Raw genomic sequence first — 26,053 nt, 5'->3', positions numbered from 1 at the left:
GAGTTTGAGACCCGTGCTTTAGAGAATAGTGCTCTGAAGATATACCAGTAGTATTTGGTTAAAAAAAGCTTCAAAATAAATTTAACATAATAGAACATAAATAAAAGTGTAAATGTCTCCGTAGCCATCCTCCCCCCCACCCCCAAAATACCTTATCAATTCCAGTCTTTCATTAAACACCAATTTGTAACTCAATAGTGCTTCCCATGTTAAGCTGAACTATTTTGCTTAGCTACACTTTCAATTCTGTCCTATGAAGAGTGTCTACAGGGTATGGTTAAAAAGAAAGATTGAGGTATCAACCCCCAGTTGTAGTGATGGAAGATCAAATAAGGAAAGTCTTCCTAGATCTCTTTAAGATCTATCTATGCTTAAATTTAGCTATACATTTTAGCAAAATGCACCATGTGCTAGAGCAGTTTATTTCAGAATGACCAGAAACACCAGTCTGGCATTACATGGACAGATGCACCTGCAAAAAGCATGTATCCAATCCATCTTGAAACCCATGCCAAAATGTCCATAAACCAGTATCCTGTTACTGCATCAGCTTAAATTGGCCAATAGGAAGCAGAAAGATCATCACAATGTCATTCACCATATTTTCAAGGATGATTCATAGATTGTGTCCATTGCAAAAAAAATTGAGTGAATTAAGCGAACAGGTAAAATCCTACATCAGCGGCCCCCAACCTTTTGGGTACCAGGGATCAGTTCAATGGAGAGAGGATTTTTTTTCATGGACCAGAGGGGGCATGGTTTAGTGTGTTGCCTGTATCCCGTGGATGGGGCTTCGCTTGTTTATGCAACCCGATTTCTGGCATACTGCGGACCGGTGTTGATTCATGGACCAGAGGTTGGGGACCCCTTGTCCTATATGATACCACCATATGTCCTTTAAAAGCAGTTTGTGGAGCATCTTCATGCCTCAGTTAGACGAATTTGAGGATGAGTCCAAAAATCACAATACTTACTTGAAGCAGAACAATATCTTTTGTCCTCCTGGAGATCATAGCCAGGAAAGCAACTACATTCCCAGGTTGTTGGACTCAAAGATGTACAAATCTGGCTACAACCACCATTATCAGGCGATGTACAACCTAGAACAGATTCACTTTTTTAAAACATGGATCTTTATCTAAAGTCACTGCACTTAGATTGACATGAAATAGCATGGTTCACTCCACTGAGCTTCAGTAAATATTACAATAAACATCTTTTAGAGATGATCTCTAGTTAAACTATAGCTGGTAGTTATTTATTTAGGGATTCCCAGGCTGGATAGAAATGAAAGTAAGAACCCTCTATACCTCGCTTGTCCCATCAGGAGGTCAATAACAGAAAAATCTTTTGAGTCCCATGCAAAGGAATTCTGCTTCCTAAATTGTCTGTCTTGGGCAGTAATTGGTATTGGTCAATAATGGATAATAGGGTAATATTAAGGTATTTCAAACATTTATAGCACTGTAATTTAGATCAGCCTCCTCAGAACCTGGTGTCCTTCGAATTCAGTTGACCACAACTCCCAAATTTCTCAGTCAGCATGGAACTTTCTTCCCATTAGATTATAATTTTTCCCAATTTGTTTTTTGCTACCTAATATGAAAGCTTACATTATCTCTTGTTTTATTAATATTATAACAACATGCTTGATATCTCTTCTACTTCTCACCAATCATGAGGTCTGGATATCTCACGAAGGATTTAAATAGTTTGGACTTTAACAGCTCAAATTTATGTTTCAAATAAAATCAGTTTATTACAGTTTGTTACTGTACAGATTTGATAAAATATCCAATAGTAGCATTTATATTTCAAATAATGGATAGCTTACAAAAATGTTTGCTTCCTGCTCCTAGAAAGCTTTATGACAGTGGTGACGAACCTTTTAGAGACCGAGTGCCCACTTATGGATCGCCGGGTGCAGGGTGGGCGTGGCCACCAAATGGGCGTGGCCACTGAGCTGTCAGCTCGTGCTCGCTTGCTGTCCGCTCCGACTTGTGCTCACTCTCAAGCTGTCTGCAGCAAATGCTGCTTCCGCAGAAAGTTGCTTCTTTTATAGCCTCTCGCCTATTCCCAGACTGTGCATGTGCGGAGAGGAGGAGGGAGCAGCTGAGCCCAGCAATGGCTCGCGTGCCACCAGAGATGGCTCCACGTGCCGCCTGTGGCACCCGTGCCATAGGTTTGCCACCACGGCTTTATAAGAAGTCCTGGCAACTCACACTCTCTACTTGTAAATCTCAAGATCTCAATTTTTCTACCTAAAAACCAATTATGGCATATAGTAAATATGGCATGAATATCAGCCACCTTTTTCATTCCTTTCTTCATTTTATACCTTCTAATCATCTTATTTATTCATGAGTTTTTTAAACCTTACAAATAGTTTTAGTTGACCTAATTTTCACTTGGCCTAATAAAAATATTGTATCTTTGATCCCCCATCCCAGGGCAACTAGATTCCAACTGCTTTTTTACTGAAATAAGATAAAGAAAATGGTTTAAACACTATTGTTTTGCCAGGCTTGAATTCTTCTAGGTATGTTGTGCTTCTACAACTATCCAGTACATCCAGTTCAATTCAGGATTATAGGAATTAATCAAATACTTCCAGTGCCTTTTTAGTTCAACAACAGGCTAGAGAAAGCTGAAGTACAGAACAAATGCTAAACACTGTTAATTATAAAATATATTATCTTGTTTCAACATCAAGCATTTGTCATCTACAGCAACATTTTCAGAATAAGCATTGAAAAATAATTATATTTATTTACCTGAACACGTTTTTCCATCGGCTTGGAGAACTGATCCTTCAGGACAAAAGCAAATAGGCCCTTTGGGTGTCTGTCCACAGTCATTGCTGCAGTGCATATAATTGCTTGAACAGGAAATCAGTTCTATAATGCATTAAAATGAAGAAGAAAATGTTTTTAAAAATTGATGGAAATAACTTGGAAGAATTCAAGCCAGAGTTAAATACAAGTTATTTGCCATATGTTACATCACTGATATTATTTTTGTCCGCTGCTTTCCAGTGTTTAGGTCATGGGCCAAGTATTGCTTCCAGACAAGCTTGATGGGTGTTTTGTTTTTAAAGAGAATATATTTCCAATTTCTAAAGCTAAAAGCTAGAGCAACCTAGTTGAGTAAAGGCTTCTCCTGAGAAAGTGTGTATATGTGACCGAAAAATAATTGACAAAATGTAAATATTTGATTTTTCCAGAATAAATACATACTTTTGAACAGAATACTGAACTTCACTTCTCTATCAGTTTTAAGACAATCCAAAGCATTTGGAACAGGTTTTTTTTTCCAAAATATGTTAGGAAATGTAAAAAACTTTTTTTTTATATTATAGGGCCATCTGTTTTACAAAGCGTATGCTTTGCCTATGTGCATATGTACACAAGCAACATTTCCACTGGGACTGTGCCATGGTATGTGGGAATGACCTTGGGAGAAATGAGGGAGAGCCTATAAAAGATATCATGGTGGTGCAGTGGTTAGAATGCAGTATTGCAGGCTAACTCTGCTCACACTGCCAGGAGTTTGACTCCTTCTATCCTGACCAGCTGACTCAGCCTTCCACCCTTCCGAGGTCAGTAAAATGAGAACTCAAATTGTTGGGGGCAATATGCTGACTCTGTAAACCGCTTAGAGAGGGCTATAAAGCACGGTGAAGCAGTATATAAGTCTAAGTGCTATTGCTATTGTTATCGTAGTCCACAAAAGAAGAGAGAGAGTGAAAGAGTTTCAAAGGTACACAACGTATTTTTCCAGAGAGTAAAAGGAAAGGAGGGGAGAAATACTTTCAGTCTTGCAAGATTCTACTGTGTAAGCTTAGAATAGAGCTAGTACACCTGGTTGTGCTTCTTCTCTGGACTGCCTCTCAGGTTGCCAGCAAATGCACGTGGAGACAAGGACAGTTTTTAAAGAAGATACACTAACCTTGTAAAGCAGCGATCGCCAACCTTTTGAGCACCAGGGACAGTTATGTGGAAAACAATTTATCCATGAACCAGGGGGCCCGTGGTTTCGCATGTTACCTAGATCCTGTGCATACACAGAAGAAGCTTTGCTCGCTTGCACAGCCCAATTCCTAACAAGGGGGTTGGGGACTCTTGTTGTGAAGGACAGGGCTGTTTTAAGATTTTTGAAGAGATGCCTTGTTCACACTAACATAATTTGCCAAACTGCCCTTTCAAATGCTGTGCACACTGCTATCGTGTGCGGCAAAAAGCATTCTTAGAAATAATGTGCTTAAAGGTTGATCTTCTGCTAACTTCCCATTTAGTTTTTGATTAAGAATAATCAATATGGATAATGTTCCATTGCTGCCACATTAAACATGACAATTTGGCAGTAATTTTTGTATAGACTCTGGGGAGCTCAAGAGGCCTGGAGACTTAAATTGCACATCTCTGTACTACATGAAAAAAAGATTAATGCCCTTGTTCATTCAACAGCTTGCCCAGGGGAAATGCCCCTCTATTATTTGCACTGATGATGAAAAGATTCAGAAAACCCAGCTTTTGTCCATCTCACTATATCCCTAGATAATCTTCTACCAAACAACATATCTCAATAGTGACACAAACTTATATTAGAATCCTGTGGAACAATGGAATCACAATTCAGGGTATTGTGAAAATATATGAAATATCTGGGAAGGATAAACAGAAACTACAATGCAGTGGCAACATTTTGAGGAGAAGCATCCTTTTGTGAATAATCCAGCCACAACTTTGTTGTTTTAATCGTGAGTCTTAGAGATGCAGAATTTATCATCAGGCTGTAATGGACAAATTCTGTAATCCTAAGCAAGTTTGCATAACCTTAGCTTGACCAATTTTCAGTAGCAAAAATGTTTACCAAATTTGTTTTATATTTCTTATCCCACATAGTCAGTATGAAATCAACTGGAGTCAGGTTAAAGAATAATCATAGATATTTTCCTATAGTGAACTAACAAGCAAGTACTGGAGCGGACAACACCAGACATGTCACTGGAAGGCAAAATCACAAAACTGCATCTCACTTATTTTGACCATTTCATGCGGGGGAATTTACTGGAGAAAGCAATTATGTTTGGAAGAGTTAGCGGTAAAAGAAAACCAGGTCACAAAGGACACGGAGGCTGGACATAATTAAAGCTGACACTAGTCAAAACGTAGAACAACTCAAAGAAGTAATTCAAGATTGGAAGATGTGGAGAGACCTGGCCTACAGAATTGACAGGAGTCAGATCGGACTGAATGGATATCATTATCATCATTATCATCATCATCATCATCATAATCATCATCATCATCATTTATTTGCTTTCTTCAGTATTCAATGCACCATATGGAGACATCTGCAGACATAGACTCTAAAACTGGAACAAATTAGGTTTTCCTACAGCTGTTTTCTAGAATCTATGGTAGATAGTCATTCATTTCAACAGAAAATAATAAAAATCCATCTTGTTTTCTAAGAAAGCAGTCCTAATTGCACTTCTTAAATGTATATACTACTTAATTTTGATCAAGTCACAGACTTAGTTTTAGAATAATAATATCTTAGAACTAGTAGGTTCAAGTAACAAAGCAAGCAAAATAATTCTTGTATTATTTAGTATCTTATCTACATTCATAAAACACTTGTTTGTTCACTGCTCAATAGAAAGATCATTTACAAATTTGTATTAAGACCAATTATATTCTCTTAATTTTATTTAAGCTGCTGTGAGGTTTAGATACTGATTATAAGAAAGGATTAGATCAGGGGTAGACAACCTTGGCACTTTTATGACTCGTGGATTTCAACTCCCAGAATTCCTGAGCCAGCTGGCTCAGGAATTCTGGGAGTTGAAGTCCACGAGTCATAAAAGAGCCAAGGTTGTCTACCCCTGGACTAGATTGTTGAAGGATTGATTTACAAGTCATTTTAAAGATGCAAGTCACAATGGTTTATCTGCTTTTTCTTTTCTCACAGGCAGTCAAACAGGCTACAATTAAAATCAAATTTAACCTCTTCTTCAGTCACTCCTCATATTTATACTGATGTAAAGCTTTAGGAACTGAAGAAATAAAATACCACCATTGGCAGCTATATGTTATATCTTTACTGTAATATTTAGTTAAAAAGGAGAATCTCTAAGGAACATATTTTGTATTGGTTTATCTATGTTTAATATTATCTATTCCAATTGCAGGTCTGCAATTTTAGAATATTTCAGCTTTGGCTTTACTAGATGGAAACAGTATTCATTAAGGCTGAACAGCCAAAAGTACCCTAAGTTTGATTTACATAGACCAGGGGTCTTCATACTTGGCCCTTTTATGACTTGTGGACTTCAACTCCCAGAATTCCTCAGCCAGCATGCCTGGATGAGGAATTCTGGGAGTTGAAGTCTACAAGTCATAAAAGGGCCACGTTTGAAGACCCTTGACATAGACTGTATTCTCATCTTCATTCTTCATAGTTTCTCCCCTAGTCATACATGAAAATGAATGAATCTAAGGGTATATTCTTTGCAAATGACCCCTAGGATTTAGCCAAAATTAGAGGTTGCAAATACTATATTTCTCCCAAATAAGGTAACTAGATGCACCAAATAATTATTTCAACATTATTCATAAATGGGGAGGGAACTAAAATTTCTCTCTTTGACAGGAAACCAGGCAAGATGAATATGTGTTTCTAGAATTAAAATGTATAAAATCATAGAGAGAAACTGCACAGTATAATATTTGTAGTACTTTATGCTGCTAAGATTATTCTGCTTAAATCATGAATCGCCTGGGCCAATTTTTCAGAGGAGAAAAGTAATGATGTTGCAAATGAAACAAGGTGTCTCTATATAAACATTTTTGCAAACTTACTTGTGCTAAGACAAACTGTAGGCTTAATTGATATTTTTACCAGGAAATTATATTTCCAATGTTTATAGATTGCAAAAAAATAAAATGGTGCTGTTTTCAACTATTCAATCCCTGGTTTAAGGAATTCCATCAGAGCAAAGCTCCTTTTGCAATGCAGTCTGTCTACTGATTAATAGCTCTTACTATTACAAAGTATCTCAGTATTTTATGAAAATCTGCTTTTATACAATTTCCATTCTAGTTCCCCCTCCAAAGCAATACAAATAGCTCTGCTGGGTCTTCTGCATGAGAGCCTTTCAGATATTGGACTACTGCTATCATATCTCCCCTTAATATTTTTACTCCAGCTATCTCTGTTGTTCATCTTGATTGCTTTTCTCCTGATGCACTCATTCGTCAGTCTGTTTTAAAATATGATGCTTGAAGTTGAACATGGTATTGTAATGCTGATAAAATGGAAGTTTTTTATTTCCTGTGACTTTGATCCTTTTCTAGCAACTATATTACCAAATAATACATCTAGATCTTCTTTAAATGTACTGCTGTAAACTAGCCTCGCCCATCTTATATTTTTGACTTTAGTTTCTTGGACTTAAAGCAAGACCTTGAATATAACGATTCCGGCCTGTCAAGATATTTATGAATCTTGATTTTATCTGCAATTGTGTTAATCTTCTTAGCTTCAGATTTTATCTGCAGTCCCTTTACATCTTTATTCAAGTCATTTTTAGAATGTTAAATAGCCCATACCTACAAGGAGTCATTGGCATGGAAATAGTAACTATGACTGCTTAAGCTGGTATTGATCCCCCTAACAATAGTTTTAAGCTGCCCAGTGAAGCCTTGCACAAGATGGACTACAAACAAAATTAATAAAACAAATAAAAATAGTAGCCATAGCTCCAACCCACATTTTACCATCTTGTAAAGCAGGGCTATCCTACACAAATTTGTTCAATAGTTTATTAAAATCAAGTTATTCCATTTCCATAGCATTCCTATTATCTAGTGCAGAGGTCCCTAACCTTTTGGACACCAGGGACCGGTTCCGTGGAGAGAGGTTTTTTCGCAGACCAGAGAGGGCATGGTTTTGTGTGCTGCCTGCATCCCGCGGATGGGGCTTTGCTTGTTTGTGCGGCCTGGTTGCTGGCATGCTGTGGCCCGGTACTGGTTCACGGACTGGGGGTTGGGGACCCCTGATCTAGTGCTTCAGGGGATAATCTAGGGGCATCATTTCATCTTGACATATCCATGCACTATTCCAATTATGTATTAACCATTTTCTAAATACTCTCAGGCAAGCCTTTTAATAAGAATGTTACTCTCCTTCTTGAAAATGGAGAAATGTATATTTTTACTTTCCTGAATTACAGATACTTTCTGAAGACTGATACAGTAAATCTAGGGCTGGCTTTACTATTAGGCAGAATGAAACAGCTAATTCTAGCAATGTGAGGGTGGGGTGCAGAAGAGTAAGCTTTGCATTTCTTTTGGTTTCCCTGATCCTTTAACTTACCTGGCTATGCCCAGACAAAGTAGAGGGCACCATCAACGTCTTAAGCGTGGAAGGAAGGATAACCTGCCAGTAAAGTTCCATATGTAGAATAAACAGAGTCTCCTTAACTTGTGTCCTAGATAGCAAAGCCCCTTGACATTACCTTGTATGCCTCAGCCCATATCCCTGCTGGGTTAGGATCCCATCTGTTCCAAACTGCTAGCTCTTAGTTAAAGAAAAGCAGAATATAGCAGAGCTTGCCTTATGAGAAACTGTTTAATGATTTTCATGTAGCAGTGATTTCAGACCAATAATTGGTCACTTAAATCTAAGATTATACAAACAGAGATATACAATGGCCCAATTAAGAAGACATGTTCACATTTAGTAAAAGCATGTATGCATGAGAATTAGATTGTACCTACTGGTCTTGCCTTCACCCTGTAAACATTTTGAATACAAGAAAGATCTATGTCAGATTTAAACAAATATAAAGCATGCAAGACCAGGGATTTTGAATTCATTTTTTTATGTTTTTTTAACTACAATAAATGATAGGCTATGTCAATGGTGACGAACCTATGGCAAGTGTGCCAGAGGTGGCACTCAGAGCCCTCTCTGTTGGCACGTGCGCCGCCGCCCCCAGCAGCAGGTCCATCAGGCCACCACTGCCGCCCAGAGCAGGAGCCCTGTCCAGCAAAAGGAGGCGAAGCAGCCAACTAGCAAGCTCCAGTAAAGATGGTAGAGCAGAGATCACCAACCATTGTCGATTGATGGAGTGGAAAAAAAGGGAGGGGGAAGCATTTTACATGCGTGCATGCATGCAAGGGTCTGCAAGCATGCACAGGCTGCAAATGGGGTGGGGCTAGTGCCTGTGTGATACTCACTAGCCCTGCCCCCTTCTTGCATGGTGCAGCGGCTTTTATCTGCACCCCGCAGTGCGGCGGTGGCCATTTTTGTGCCTTGCAGCACGGTGGCCCATTTTTGCTCCCCTGGTTTTTGCATGCCAGAGGCGGCACTCAGAGCCGCCTCCCTGCCACCCCCCCCCCGAGGGCACCACAATGCTGATACGCTCCTGGCACTTTGCAATAAATAAGTGGATTTTGGGCTGCGGTTTGGGCACTCAGTCTCTAAAAGGTTCGCCATCGCTGGGCTATGTAAATTCATCAGGTAAACTGGGTCTTATGTCCATAGGATTTAGATATTCTCCTCATAAGATATATAATTCTAATTTTGCCCATCGTATGATGATTTAAAAGAGGGAAATCTTGCTATATATTTTTCTTGATATCTGGGAAATTCACAAGTGCCCCCTGATTTGATGGACAAACCCAGTTTCTCTATAGAATGTTGACATTTTGATAGATCAATAGCTTAGTTGTCAAATACCACATAAGGAGTATCAAAAGAAATTATTTGAAAAAGTTTGGGAAAATAGTAGGGTGTCACCTACCATAGCATGTTTTCTTATCAGACAAGAGAATAAAACCCTTTGGACATGTGCAGTAATAGGATCCAGGGATATTCACACAGCCCAAAGTACAGCCATGATTCCATAATGCGCATTCATTGACATCTGATGAATTTAAAAACACATAAACAATTAGGTTACATGCTTGTGAGTTCTTAAGAGCAGTAAGCTATTATAACAGTAATTAATATAATGTAATTTAGTATCTTGTGAAGTTGTTACAGAAATATTCTTCAATGTAAAGATAAAAAACAGATCAAGGTGTACTTAAATTAATATATTTGGATAGATTGAAGAAAATTCAGTTTAGTTATTGGCATCATATGATGCTTATCTCCTGCAAAGATCAATGACAGAAATTCAGAATGGAAATGCTTTTCTAAGTAATGTACTGGGCTGTCATTTTAGTTTCTGATTTCTGATTATTCATGCCCATTGGCAAAACAAGAAAAGGTTTAGTTAATAATCAGATTTGAGTCAAACAGATTTCAAATACAGATTTGTATGTTTTCAATTATTCTGTGTTGATTCCAAATAATCAAGAAAATATCAAGTGACTGAAACTATTAAAAGCTATCTCAATCCAGAGTAATTACAGTAGACAAATTAGCTACATATTACACTCCTTGTAATATGTACTTATTTCTGGATAATCAGTCATGCTAGTCCAAGGGAAAAGAGTATACATAGGTCAGGGTTGAACTTAGTCCTTGAAAATTCGATAAACGCTTCTTAATCTCACACAGGTGGACAGACTCAATCATAATTTCAACAGGAACAGCCTCCTAGACCAAGCTAGATCCAAAAAAGCTAGGGAATGCCTAGAAGATTGGCATTCAGACAAGCAGCCATCAATAAACACATAGAAATAAACTGTATTTACACATCATTCAAAAGACACAAAAAAGCTAAGAGAGAAACAAAAAGGCCACAACACATCCTCGCGAGCAGCCAACCCTTAATATCAAACAATCTATCAAGCAGAAACATTATACTAACCAAGGAATTCCAAGGACAAAACCACACCTCTACCAAAACTGACAGAGCCAGCTACTGTATATAAACAGGGAGAAAATCCCACACTCACTCAAACTGCTGTTGTTACTGAGTCAGGTTATGAAATGTCTGCCAAGCTCAGAGAACACTACGAACTCCACAATTATGCTACTTTATGCTACAATAACCTTCTGTCAACTGGATAGGATCACAGCATACCCACAGGGCTGTTCCTTCTGTAAATGAATGGTAATCCATTGTATTGCATCCTGCAATGAAGCTGGCAACTATTAACCCAAATTTGAGTAAAGCAAACATATAACCATTAAAACTACTTCTGTGCTGTACATGAAACTACTGTAATTTCCTTGTCACAACGATGTCCAATTGTGCATTTTTATTTCTAGCACGTCATGATTTTCCTCTACAGAACATAGAGTTTACATGATTTTATCCTGAAATTTCCCTTGCTGTAAGGCCTCATTGTAAATCTAATTTGGACGGTTAATTAGTCTGGTTGGATAAACTGAATAAGGCAGATGCAAAGACTAAAGGAGTTCATCTGGACTGGGAAACTTAAGCTCCTTATGAAGCTGCTTTATAAAGAGGCATTTAGAAGGAGAAAGAAAACAAAAAACAAAAGAAGCTTGAGACCAGGACAACATGACCTTCATATTTCTCTTTTTCAGTCGGTTTTACTGGAAAGAGAATGAATAGATTGCATTCAACAAATAGTATGCTTTAAAAGCTAGTGCATTATCAAGGAAAAAATACCCACAGAAAATGATTACACCTCATCATTATATTGTACAATATATGTGGAATTCAAGGAAAGAGTTGGGAAAACAGATAAAGAGATCAGCTGAGTCACAGTTTGGGGGAAACCAGCAATTGGGAAATAACTCAGCAGTAACTAACATGGAAATGGTCATTCCAATTGGGAAAGTGGCCCTTTGGAGGTAGCTAATGGAATAGATAACACCCCACTTCTTTCCTGTATACATTTGCTTCCTCTCTCTCCATCCTGGTTAGTATTATTTTAATTGAATTTTAAATTTATGATCTTTTTATTTTTTTAATGTTTTATATTGCATTTTAATTGAATGTCTGTAAAGCTGTCTAGAGTTGCCTTTGGAGAGAAGGAAGGAAGGAAGGAAGGAAGGAAGGAAGGAAGGAAGGAAGGAAGGAAGGAAGGAAGGAAGGAAGGAAGGAACAGAATTTGAGGGACAAACTGAGATATACTGGAACAGCTTACCCCCAGAAATCGTGGGTGCTCCATCACTGGAAATTTTTAAGAAGAGACTGGACAATCACCTGTCTAAAATGGTATAGGTTCTCCTGCTTGAGCAGGGGGCTGGACTAGAAGACCTCCAAGGTCCCTTCCAGCTCTATTCTGTTCTGTTCTAGTTTAAATTTTATAAACATGAGTCTTAAATTTCTATTAGCATATAAGGAGAAAATGTCACAGCAAGCATGTGCACATATCAGAGAAATAAAAATTATACAGCTTTCAGTCAGACAGATGTACATATTACTTACTCAGGAGCCCTGCCTTTTCACTGCTTGTCTTTATGATATTATTTCAGTAGTGGTTGTCTACCCCAGCCCACAAATAGGAAATATACACTGAAATGCTTCTTTTTACTAACAACCCCCAGCTGAGATAAGATTAAGCTGCAAGTTACTTGAGTTCTAAGCTTAAATCGTGGCTTGCATTAGCCTCCAGAACAGATTATCTCATCACCCGAAGCCAGTGCTGTTCTTTACAACTACCCATAATGTGTGTTTTTCGGCTCAGCCCATCTGACAGGCTGTGTTTTGAAAAAAGCTGAGAGAGTCCTGTAGATGCTACCTTTAAACTCTGGAGAAAAAGTGGGATATAAATCTAAAAATGAAATAAAAATCTACTCATTACTTACAAGTAAAGGTTAAACACCGCTACCCACAATATCTTAAATTTCTTTACATTTGTCTAAACAAAACCTTGTGATTTTCCCATTTATAGCTGTTTTGCATGTGATAGCACTGGATGCCAGATTAAATTATCTACTAAAATAGGTTTTACATGGACTACCCATGAAAATTCTTCAGAAATTGAAATTGGTGTAAAGTAAGCATCCCCCCTCTTCCTGTAGCAGCATGTTGAGTACTAAACAAAGGCCAAGTTAATGGGACAACATTCAAATGCCAAAATGCGTGGAGAATCAAATTTTGAAGCAGTTGAGTTGAGTACTGTGGTACCACTGCATATTCTTCTTGTTTTGAAATTTTGTTACATAAAAATAAGCAATAATTATATTTTCTATAAGAAGCATTTTTAGGCTGCATTATGGAGCAAATGTTTTCCTTATTGGGATAAGTAAAGTTACCAAGTTGTTTAGAATCCATCATTTTGCCAATCTGTTTTGCTGGGTGCACCACCAATATCTCAGTAGGTTGAGGAAATGGTTTTTTCAAGTTAATTACAACAATATCCTTTCCAGTGTATTTATTGGCTCTCCGATTAGTTCCAGTCTTTGAGTCAGAATAGTATATATGGTCACCAAAGATAAATATGTCATAGGCTTTATTTCTGCAGTGAAATAAAACAAGTAGTTGCATCAGTTTATTAAGTTGCTCATGCACAAGATAAGGAAAATACATTATCAGTCTAGCAAGGTTGTTTAGCATCTAGAAATATTTGTATACTATTTCATTGGAATCAGTGGTATTTTACAAGTAACCTTTTCCGTTTAATTCAAAGTAGCAAAAATAGAGCTAACTTTCTCATATTTAGGAATAGGGTCTTTTAGTTAACTTTGGATAATTTGAATTTTTGGCAAGGAACCTTTTTTTCTCCTTCTGGTTTTACATAATACTTAAATTTGACCCTCTTTGGAGGACATACAATAAATGTGTCACATAAACAGTTAAACCAGTCACAGGGTTTACAAGGAATTAGTTTTAGTTCATCTTATTCCAAGGGATTTTTAGGGCTAAGCTTTCCCTGGTCATCATGTTGTTTGAATAGAAGGAAGATTTACTCTGTTCTTTCAGATGGAAACAAAGTTCTACCGTGGCCATGCAAACATAGGACGGCTTTAGGAATTCTGTCTCTCCATTGATTTTCCATATATGTCTCTGTGTCACAATGGAAAGTGTAGAATGTGACAAGAAAGCGATCTGCTCCTCCAAACCATCTGTAATACCTGAACCACCATGGATTTTTTTCCAAAGTTTTTTTAAGAAATGCAGAAGATGACAGAAGTCTTTGGGATGATAACCCATTTCATCAAGTCATCAGTGACCATATACTCCTAGTTCACAGAGATTTATGTTTTTATTCTGGAGGTGGTATCTTGGTCAAGGATATTATACAAATATCATCAATTCTCAAACAAAATTCTTCTTATCTAATACCTACAAAGTACAATATGTTGGGATCAGAACTTTCTTTATCATTTCATTGTTTCATAAAACCCCTTTTAACAGTACAATCAAATTCCTTTTTCTGAACCATTGATTTTAATTCCATCTCATGAACCATAAAAGTTCATGTTAATGTTAAAAACTAACACAAATGTGTTAAAATTTCTGTTTGGAAGCTTGGACGTGTTGTGACAAATGTTAAGAACTGGGCTCCTTTCTAGAAAATTAATCACCATAACTGTCAGATTTCTTACAATAAGAAGTCCTCGACTTATGATCACAACTGGGGACAGAATTTTTGTTGCTAAGCAAGGCAGTTGTTAAGTTTTCCATTATTGTAAGTGAATCACTGAAGTTATTAAGTGAATCATATGGTCATTAAGCAAATCCAGCTTCCCCCATTAACTTTGCTTATCTGGGAAGGTCGCAAATGGCAATTACATGGGATGTTGCAGCATGTCAGTTGACAAGTGCCTGGTTTTTGATCATGTGACTATGGGAATGTTGCATCAGTCATATGTAGGAGGACCTGTTGTAAGTCACTTTTTTTCAGTGCTCTTGTAACTTTGAACATTCCCAAAATGAATCGTTATAAGCTAAGGACTACTTGTTCTTCCCAGAACAGCAAAAAATCTTCAGATGAACAATGAAAGCAGCTACATTATCAAGGATGGTTACTTATCCACTGGAACAGCACCTCAGTAGAAGTCTGCACCCATAGACAGAGCAGCTATAGCTGATGGGTGCAGTTTTTTTTAATTGCCATTTTATATCCATAAACATACCGTCCCATTTGTCTGTATAGCTTGATAAAATGACCATTGTAATCGCAGGTTCCAAAATATGAAATTTCATTAACGGTATCGTGCTGTATCCAGAACAGCTTTACATTGATAAAGTCCAGGGAAATGGTTTTGATTTTTTCTGTGCTCCTTAGAACTTTCCAGATTTTATTTCCATCTAGATCTGCTCGATAGATGCTATCAAAAGTCCCTTCAGTAGACCAAAATAAAAACCTGCCAATAAGAACGATTATCATTATCATTATTTCAAAAATTATAAAAGCAATTGTAAAGGTCATATATTCTTTTATTAATAAATTTGTTATCTAGCATTCTTTATGTTGTTTTCATCCCAGTTTAATTATTAAAAGTAGTTATGCATCATTTCTTATTGTCAGCATACAAGTGGTTTACAATACCTGCAATATGCAGAAATGTATCTGTCGATGCAGAAACAGATATAAAAGCAGATTATGATTTGTTTAAACTAGGCATTTATTTACTAAGCTGAACATATAAGGGAAAATGGGAAATAATTGGCTCATTTGCCCATCATATTCTCCAGTCCATTTCTGCATACCATTTAACTTTGAGATTTGCTTCTGCAGTAACTAAAAGTGGAAATACCTTTGATTTGGGTCAACTTCAATACTTGTAGGATTGTGGTTGTTCTTTATAAGAATTTGGGAATGGTTTCCATCCAAGTTGATTACTTCAATAGCTCCTTGGGAGTGAGCCAAATAAATGTCTCGATTTATCCAGTCTACTGCCAATCCAATAACATCATTTTTTATGGAGCAGATGATCTATTACATAAGCACATTCACACACAAAAATTAATTAGTTATACTAAAATGCAACCAATTTTTTGTCTATTAGTATTAAGGCACTGGAATTCATGAATAACAACTTTATGTTCATTATGACTGATACTACCTTGGTTTAACATTTAAGGAAATGCCTTTAGGCATTTATTATTAAATTCAGAAGAAGAAGAAAAATAAATCCAAATCTACATAAGCTATCACTCCTGAAATGCATTTCTTTTGTATTTTCATAAATCTTTTTATGCTCTGGGCAGACAACCCCTTGGTGGTAGGATAGGAAGAATTCAAGAACACATGTGGCCTTTTCACCTTTCAACTTTCTTCAGTCCTCCTCTCCCATTGGACCAAATTTCCTGCCACACATTCCTATTGTGAATATCTATTTGGAGAGCCCAAGGGCTCAAAATCAGGTGAATGCAAAACTTCCTTGATTCAGCCACTAAACATCTCCAGAATATATAGTTTTGTCACTGCTGTGAGTGAAATGACACTGTTTAAAATTTCCATGGCCACCACAAGACTTGGAAAGATGAGCTACATTTTCCCATGGATCTCTTTCTCTTTCACTTTTATCTGATTGGGGTCTTGGGACACCATCATGAATCACAGGATTGCAGCTTAAAGAAGAGATGACAACTGGAAAACCTGTATTCTGTATAGGGCATCATATTCAGTAAAGGCATGGTAACATGTACTTCTAATACTAGACCATGAGTTTCAAAGATTTCAGGCCACAGACTCTATTAATTTTTTTAAGCCCCAGAACTCCTTATGAAGAGGCAAAATTCTAGTGTGCCATTTTTAAACATCAGCAAATTTTAAATGTGTGGACCAACTTCCATGTTGCTGGGAAATTCTTGGAACTGAAGTCCACACATTTTTAGTTTGCTGAGAGTGAAAAACTCTGCTCTGTACAAAAAAAATGATCAAATTCGAGTGACCATTTTCATTTGTTTGTTTGACCTTGATCATTCACAAAGGTTCCACCAAGCTCTGAATAAGTTTGCAAAAAAAAAACCCAATATAGACACAGGTTTACTTCTTTTTTCCACAAATACAATACAGTACAGAGAAATTATGAGAAAGATCTGCCATCTAAATTGCATTAAAACTTCATCAGCCCCAAAGACAAACTATGGCATGTGATGTCACTGCTTTTCTAAGAAGAAACAGAGATACCCTTTTGGTAAAAATGTCCCTTCTTATTTACAATCAGGAAGAATTTTAACAATTATTATTTTATTACCTCTTGATCTGAACCATCCAAATGTACACGTTGGAGGAGACATTTTTCTTTATCCACCCAATAAAGATATTTTGCTTCATAATGGTAATCAATTAATGCTGATAAACCAACATCAGCTACCAGTGTTTGGTGATTGGTTCCTTCTACATCTATTCTATAGATCGCACTTCCTTGGCTGAAAACTAGGAATGGTACAGGATCTAAAGAGAAAAAAATGAAAAATGAAAAAATGCCTGTGCTCTAAAGCAAACTTTTTATTCTACTCTTTTCTGCATTATTCCTTCAAGTTCAACATTTAATGTATCCTTCAAAAATATGAAATGTAGAAAACAATCCAATTCAAAGGTTTGGTGTGTTAGAAACCAGGAGAGTGTAAGTTCTAGTCCCTTCCTAGGCATGAAAAACCAACTGGGAGGCTTTAAGGTCAGTTGCTTTTTCTCAGCCCAACCCACCTCACAAAGTTGTTGTGGGGAAAATAGGAGAATAGAGGAATATTGGTATGTTTGCCACCTTCAGTTGTATATAAAAAGTCAGGATAAAAATCCATTAAAAAGATACAAAAATATATGTGTTATAAAAGAAAATGGACAACATTAAGGCAAAACATTTTATATTTATTATCCATAACTCATGACTTTATTTAAAACAGCTTTAGCTTTAGCTACAATTTTATATACATTTCTCAGGGAATTAAATCCATAGGCACCAGAGGTTTTTGACTAGGAGTAAACATGTAAAACAGGATTGTCCAGCTTTAAGACATAGACTTCAACTCTCAGAATTCCCGAACTAGCTTAAGGTATTCTGGGGTTGAAATCCACAAATCTTAAAGTTGCTAAGGTTGGATGCCCCCGATATAAAGGGTTCTGTCCTGTATCATGGAAAGCAATGCTACAGTACAGAATTATGATAATTCATTTAATGACCAGCCTAAGTTATGACAGCATTGAAAAAAAGTGGTTTATGACTAGTCCTCACACTTATGATTGTCACATGACAGTGTGCAGTCACATGATCAGTTTTGAGTGCTTGGCAACCAGCATAAATTCATGACAGTAGCCACATCCAGGAGGCTTCTGAAAATCAAAATCAATGGGGGAAGCGAATTTGCTTAACGACTATGCCAATAATAATAGTAGTAGTAGTAGTAGTAGTAGTAATAATAATAATAATAATAATAATAATAATAATAATAATAATAATAATAATAATAATAATAAATAATGAGGCATAATTCCCTTAATAACCTCATCACTTAATGGCAAACGTTCCACCCCCAATTATAATTGTAAGTTGAGAACTATTAGTACAACCCCACATCTGCTATCTGAGGCAGGAATTACTAATTATGGTGTTTTAATTACACTCAAATAACTATATTTTCATGAACTATTGGTCCACTCTGTGTATGAAATGAATCAATATGAAGTTATGATGGCTACTTAGACATGGAGCTCACAATCACCCGACAGTGTGTTAACAATGGGGAAGCAGAGAGAAAGGGTTTCTTCCAAGGGTTTCTTTCTATCCAACTCGATCCAACTGAGGGGGCCTGCTACGGATCCTGTCAGCCAAAGATGATCGAACTACAAGATGGTCTTTTTCTGCTGTAGTCCCTGCCTTCTGGAATATTCTCCCCTCGGAGACTAGAATGGACCCAATTGTTGACCTTTTGCAAGGTTTTAAAAACTTGCGTATGTACCTGGGCCTAGGTCTTGCAATGTGTTAAAGGCCTCATTTATTGGCTTTACAATTAGTTGATTAAGCATCATGGCTGCTGTTTGTTCTTATTTTTATTTTTTGATGTTTTTAAATTGTTTTATAATTTTAGAATTGCAAGCTGCCCAGAGAGACTTGGTTGAGTTGGGCAGTTATAGAAAAGAAAGAAAGAAAGAAAGAAAGAAAGAAAGAAAGAAAGAAAGAAAGAAAGAAAGAAAGAAAGAAAGAAAGAAAGAAAGAAATGATTAGATATACATGCACACACACATGCGTGCACACAAGTACACTGTACACGGACTGAAATTCCAATGAGACCCAGTGCTGGGAGGGGGTGATTTTGCAAATGACCTTCCTTTCTTCCCCTGCCCCCCTCTCTTCTAGCTAGCTAGACAGACCCCAGCTTTTCAGGCTTTCATATGCTTGAGTTCTTATTTCCTTTACATACAGCAAACTAGCTATTTAGTTTAAGAGCTAACTCAATTTTTCTGCAGTTAACTGGGTTTCATACCCATGAATTTAAAAATCTACTGTGTAATTATCCCCTTAATATTTATTTCCTCATTTATAAGTTATACAAGTAAAAGTGAATCCAAGATTTGAATTGGAATGCTCTTTGGCTAAATGCAAGATACAATTGAGTCATTTATATGCAAAGTTTCACACATTCAAAGAATGTTGAGAGAGGAGCAGCACTGCATATTCACTGGTGCCAATATGTATCCTAGACAGACACATTCATGTCGAGATGTCTGTCTGGTTTCCATGTGAAAAGGTGTCTACATGCTCTCTTCTACAGAAGACGCTTTTAAAATACTTTTTTAAAAAAAGAACAATATACAAAGAACAAAAAGCAAAGAAAGACAGTGGGAAAAAATAAAACCAGGGATCAGTAATATATTTAGAGAGTGAATTCAGTGTAACTAGCCAAATAAAAGGGAAAATTACTCTGATTTCCCTGGGAAAGTATTTCCACAGTTTGGGTGGAAAAAACATACAAAATATCACCAGCTTCATATTTCAGATGAAGGACAAAAACTTGGGGAGGGAGAGAGTCAGTGTTTCTTTTCACATGAAGAGCTTTTATGACAGACTGGTCAAAAACAACAAACTAATCTTACCGCTTACATGACAAGATCTCTTGTCATCACCCAAAGAATAGCCTGGCATACAGGAACAGATAAAGGATCCAGGGACATTCAGGCAATTTTGGCTACAAATCTGAATCCTGCCTTCCAGACATTCATCTGTATCTGAAAAATAGTAATACGTAGATCAGAAAAGAAATAGGAAGTTTACAAATGTTTTTATACATATCAGATAATGATATGAGTGCCTTAATTAATGAAATTAGTGACAATGCATTTCAATCCCTCTAGTTAAAACAGCATTGGTGACTGTGTAAGTCTAAATAATACTCAGATGTTTTTCCAGAGCAAAGCTTGCGATATCCATTTTTTAATGAAAGTGGCCTGATCCAGCAAGACAGCTTTGGCCATATTTATAATGGAGCAGGTGTTCTATTTATATTGCGTTGCATCTGTCATTTAATAGTTTCCACTTAACCAAAGTGAAGAGTACTTATTTTGAACATTGCTTAAATGCCTATGCATCTGACATATTATTCCAATACTTCATAATACGTCTCTAAAAAAAAATCACTTCATGGTGATGCATATTGTATGATCAGGTGATCAGAAGGATTACTGCATGGGTACTTGGATACTTGGCCTATTTCCCCACCTATCCCAATTCATTCTCCAACATGACAGCTTCCTGAAAGCTGTGCCCCATCCTGGAGATCAAGTGCTTAGCCTTGATGTCACCTCTGCCCGGAAAACACTGCAGAAAGTTAACATCTGGAAGGCAGCAGGCCCAGATAATATCCCTGGGCAGCTTCTTAGGAAATCTTAGGATGAGCTGGCTTGTGTTCTTACAGATATTTTCAATCTTTCATTGCAGCAGGCAGTGGTCCCATCGTGTTTTAAGATGGCCATTATTTTGCCAGTGCCAAAAAAGTTCATAATTATGGGTCTCAATGATTATCGTCCGGTTGCACTGGCATCCATCATTATGAAATGCTTTGAGAAGCTGATAAAGGACATTATTGTATCTAGCCTCCCACCAGTATTTGACCCTCTTCAGTTTGCTTACCGACCAAATCGCTCTACAGAAGATGCTATTTCTTCTGTTCTCCATCTGAGCGTGGAGCATTTAGAGGAAAGAAATACTCATGTGTGTATGCAGTTTGTCGGCTTCAGTTTGTCATTTAATACAATCTTTCCCCAGCATCTAGTAGACAAACTGGGCCTTTTAGGCTTAAACACTCCCTTGTGCAACTGGATTCTTGATTTTCTCACTGACAGGCCCCAGTATGTGCAAGCTGGAATAAATATTTCTAACACCATTTTCTTTAGCACAGGTTCTCTTCAGGGCTGTGTCCTAAGTCTGCTGCTGTTCACCCTGTTGACCCTTGACTGTTGTGCAAGATTTGCCACCAACCATATTGTGAAGTAAGTGGATAATACAACAGTAGTGGGCCTTATTCAAGATGACAATGAGGGTGCTTATCACAAGGAGGTTGAGGGTTTAGTGAAATGGTGAAAGAAAAGCAGCCTGGTTTTAAACATTGGAAAAACCAAAGATATCATTGTCAATTTCATAAAAGGCAGGCACAGCCACACTCCTCTGTGTAATAATGATTCACCTGTGGAGATGGTTACCAGCATCAAATTCCTGGGTGTGTAGGTAACAAGTAGGCTGGCTTGGTTGCTCAACAGTGAGACACTGGTGAAGTGGGCACAGCAGCACCTGCATTTTCTGTGTTGCATGAGAAAAGCACATGTTCCTTCCCCCATCCTTACCACTTTCTACAAAGGGACGATCGAGAGCATCCTATCATACAGCATCACAGTCTGGTTTGGAAGCTTCACTGCTTCAGATAGGAAGGCGGTGCAGAGAGTGGTGAGGACAGCTGACAAGATTATTGGCAGTTCCCTCCCTTCCATCCAGGACATAGCACCTAAGCGTTGCTCAAGCAGGGTCCGCAAGATTGGGACACTACACTTCCTCTTCATGATCTGTTTTCCTTGTTACCTTCTGGAAGGAGGCTCCGTGGTATCCGAAGCAGAACATCCAGATTCAGTCATAGTTTTGTTCCATACAGTATTAACCTTGTGAACTCTAAAGCTTCCTCTTTCTGCTATGTGTTCAAGATGGACAGCGATTAATATTTATATGTTATTTATACATAAGGGTGTAGGTTTATATGTATGTTGTATATAGCATGTTTAAATATGTGTTATGTATGTGTACGCTTTTGAAAACAAGCAACAAAATTTCATTTTTAATGTGTGCCACTGTGCCCACAGTAAAAAATGATAATAAATGTTATCTATCTATCTATCTATCTATCTATCTATCTATCTATCTATCTATCTATGTATCATCTATCTATCTTTCTTTCTATCTATCTATCTATCATCTATCTATGTTCTATCTAGCAATAGGGGTCTCTCCGAACTAATGCAGAGACCAGACCTGATCTTTTTCTAGAAGCAAATGGTTCCAAATCATTCTGCAGATGAAAATACCCAAACTCCGACATCATCTCTTCTGACACACGTGGAAACATCTAGTAACATCTGACACACGTGGAAACAATTAGTAAGAAAAGATGGTTTTCCCATCTTTTCTTATTAGAAAGTCTGTTTCCTATTTCAGAGTTGGGCAGCTATATTTCTTAGTAGCCAAATCATGAAATGTTAACCCAATATATTTTGAACAATTTCACCTGCTTCTGCAAGATCCAATCTAGGTCGGTCATTGGGACCAGAGATTTTGTCTTCCAAGCTTTCGGACTCATGCTGGAGCCCATCCTCTCAGGGAACTTCTCTCCAGCCAAGTGGGTTAATGCAGAGGTCCTCAACCTTTTGGACACCAGGGACCAGTTCCGTGGAGAGAGATTTTTCCGTGGACCAGAGAGTGCGTGGTTTTGTGTGCTGCCTGCATCTTGTGGATGGGGCTTTGCTTGTTTATGTGGCCTGGTTGCTGGCATGCCGCGGCCCAGTACTGGTCCACGGACCGGGGGTTGGGGACCCCTGTGTTAGAGAGAAGTTCCCTGAGGATGGCTTCCAGCACGTGTCTGAAAGCTTGGAAGCCCGAACCTCTGGTCCCGGTGACCAATCTAGATTGGATCCTGCAACATTATCCTGGGACGCGTATAGTCTCCTTCATCACCTGTTTCTCTTATTCTCAAAGTGAAGCAGCTGCAGCTGCCAAAAAAAGTCTATCTACAAAACTTGACAGGCAGTAGTGAATGAAAGCCCCAGTTTCTGCTCTGTGCTCAAAAGCCTCTTTATGCCATCTCAGCAGAGACAGCCTGAGAGAATGAGTCTAAGTAATGAATCACGTCTTTGCAAAGCTGGCAGTAAAACTCAGAGTCCTTAGACACAAGGAACTATATTTACCAAGAATAAAAGCAAAGTTCCAGTTGCAGAAAGTGAAACATTAGTATGCATGGTATGAAGGCAGGGAGACTTGCTAGGGTACTACAAAGCGAATCACAGTCCTCTTTATAAATACAGAACTTCAAAATGGGCAAACTTTGGTGCAACTTTGAAATATACTTTTGACAAAATGGAATTTCTAGGATTCTTGGGAAAAGAAGTTATCTGTGGCACATCCTGCCTTTTTTTTATTTTTTTATTTGCCTATAGTGATTTCTGTAGTTATCAGGGACTCTCATTTATGTGAGTAAAAAAAATTATTGCACAATAAAAACTTAACCTACAGTATGTGAGAGTGAAATTTTGAGTGATGTGCTCGAAATTCCCCTCCAAAAACTGAGCACAGCTAGAAATAATAATAGTACCAACCCCCAAACAATAACCCAATGTCTCCAGTTATCTATATAACTTTCAAATGTAATAAATGCACTGGCTTCTCATTTTCAGCAACAAATAACACCACAAACGTTTGGTAATAATAACAAAGGAAGTTACACAAGACAACAAGTTATTAAAGACTGTAAATCTCTTAAGGATTTTTTTTTTTGCTGGAAATGGGAAAAATGAATTGGTGATTAACCAATTTGCTATTTAATAAAGTTGCACAGAAGAAGAAGTTAATTATGGTGCAAGTTTAATTAGGGAGGAGAAAGGATTGTTTGTAACTGTTGCAAAAAAAACCCAGGAGTTGCTTCCTTATATATGTTTTCTATTGTTTTCTATTTCTATTTCTTAATCACGCTTCTTAATTTCTAAGCACACACTTTCTCTTTTCTATAATCTTTTATCTTTTATCTCTGATTGCACACCTAGTCTATAACATCTGAAATGATGATCTAATGTCACTACTGTGTAGCATCCAATGTGTAGGATTGGAGTAAATGATGAATTGTTTCCATGACTGGTGCTGACAGGGCCTTATAACTCAGGAAATTCAATGAATAATAAACAAAATGGTCATGGAAATTCAAAATTAGATAGAGAAACCTAATGGACTGATGGACACTTGGCTCTGAAAAAAGACCCAATAACAGTGACAAATAAAACATATTGAAACCATTTTACCAATAATAATTCATTTGATGAAAATGTATTGATTTTGGGATACTTTCTGCTGAAGCAATCTAAGGAACAAGTCCCACAGGATTCATGGGATTTATTTCCAATTAAATGTGCATAAAATTGAAGCTAAATACACATTAGATGTATAGAAACCTCTTGTTTTTTTGCCTATGATCTGTGTGACTATTGCTCCCTTAATCCTCAAGCATAATACTTAAGTAGTCTGGCCAATAATCAGGCTGGAGAGGTTATAAGGGTGTAACAAGTGGAAAAGCTGCTAGGCAAATTGCTAGTTGAATAGTTATGCCAACTTCCCAAGGAAATTTGGGAATTTCCCAAACCCTGTAAGAATCAAGTCATTTTGCCAGATTATATTCCCCAGGTCAGATATGTTGGCAGAACCAACTTCTCTACTATATACTGTAATATAAACAAAAAAACAAATTGTATTTGTAGTATAGGTTAAGGATTTTTGAACAACTACAATATAAAAATATTCAGGTACTTCAAGTCATATCAGTACCATCTTACTGAGGTTATATCAGATCTGGAGTACAAAAATCTGAACCACTACAAGAAAACAATAAAGAGTTAGAGTTTACTATAGGTCTAGTTTCTTCAAGAAGTTTTTTTTCAGATCAACAGTTACATTTATTTAAACATTTAAAATATTTTTCATTTGTCACTTTTATTTTGGGAAAAAGACTACAAACACCTGCTATTATTCAGTTAGATTATTGTAACACATGTTGTGTATTTATCAAATCAAAACAGACACAATTAAATAAAAGAAATAGAAATATTAATAAAAATGCAATAAGTCTCTGAGGGTATCTGAAGTTCTAATTTCACTCACCAAAGCAAGAGGAATTTTCATTCCCCATTTGGTATCCTCTGGGACAGATTCTGATCTCCTGAACTGACAGATCGATAATACTCATTTTAAAAACAACAGGCAAAAACGTGGAAAAGAGAAACATCATTTTTAGAAGTTTGTTGTTTTTTAAAAAAAAGTCTGCAGTAGCACACAGCTTATTTTAACTTTGTCATACCCTGGCCAAAAAAAAGCAGGTGTAACACTTCTTCAAGATGCACTTGTCTATAATAATCAAAGAAATCTTGTTCCACCTTGATTGTTCATTCTTGTCTCATTTGAGAATTGAGCTGCGGCCTTATCAGTAGCTCTGAACTTGGAAGAAATTCCAGGGTGATGTCTTCAGTGCTCGTGCATCGCTTCCGCATCCTTTTTATGCAGCGGTGGGGGATCCTTCTTCTTTTTTTCTTTTGGAAGCCAAGTATGAAATGCCTGACCCACTTGTTATAAATTTAATGCGGCTTAAAACAAAAAAAACATGTCCAAATTCCAGTGCTGAAACAAAGCAATGAATGAATGAGCTGCTGAGATTTCTAAAGATGTTAAGTAAAATGAAGCAAAATAATTTCTAGGAACCTTTCAAAATAATACCTTTCGATCAGTTCAGCTGAAGTGTTAGAATCCTCAAAACACACATCTCTCTTTTCCCCTGATGATAGAATTGCTCTCTTCTTTATGCAGCTTGTTCCCTAACTGCCCTTTCTTTTCCTTTTAGTGCCACTTCAGTGAAGCTTTGTTTGCAAATAGAAATGAAGCCAACAACTTGCTGAAGTGAAGCCATCCACCCTCTCAGCAGCCAGCT

At 37.2% G+C, this 26,053-nt stretch overlaps 1 protein-coding gene across 1 annotated transcript in view; it reads right to left on the bottom strand.

Moving 5' to 3' along the window:
* Window positions 1–25,443, bottom strand: part of EGF (epidermal growth factor) — a 44,366-nt gene extending 18,923 nt beyond the window's left edge. The window contains exons 1-9 of the mRNA XM_029284687.1: window positions 25,234–25,443; window positions 19,929–20,060; window positions 17,092–17,291; window positions 15,646–15,824; window positions 15,022–15,252; window positions 13,198–13,400; window positions 9,815–9,937; window positions 2,775–2,897; window positions 975–1,100 (exon numbers count right to left, since the gene is read on the bottom strand). Of these exons, the coding sequence (XP_029140520.1) occupies window positions 975–1,100; window positions 2,775–2,897; window positions 9,815–9,937; window positions 13,198–13,400; window positions 15,022–15,252; window positions 15,646–15,824; window positions 17,092–17,291; window positions 19,929–20,060; window positions 25,234–25,360 (1,444 nt within the window). The 5' untranslated portion in view covers window positions 25,361–25,443. The remainder of the gene's footprint in view (window positions 1–974; window positions 1,101–2,774; window positions 2,898–9,814; window positions 9,938–13,197; window positions 13,401–15,021; window positions 15,253–15,645; window positions 15,825–17,091; window positions 17,292–19,928; window positions 20,061–25,233) is intronic.
* Between the last annotated feature and the right edge of the window lie 610 nt (window positions 25,444–26,053).

Source organism: Protobothrops mucrosquamatus, unplaced genomic scaffold, assembly GCF_001527695.2.
Source record: "Protobothrops mucrosquamatus isolate PMUCROS unplaced genomic scaffold, P.Mucros_1.0 scaffold836, whole genome shotgun sequence".
NCBI classification, from domain to species: Eukaryota; Metazoa; Chordata; class Lepidosauria; order Squamata; family Viperidae; genus Protobothrops; species Protobothrops mucrosquamatus.
The sequence above is the reverse complement of the archived record's forward strand: the minus strand, read 5'-3'. Positions and strand labels throughout refer to the sequence as shown.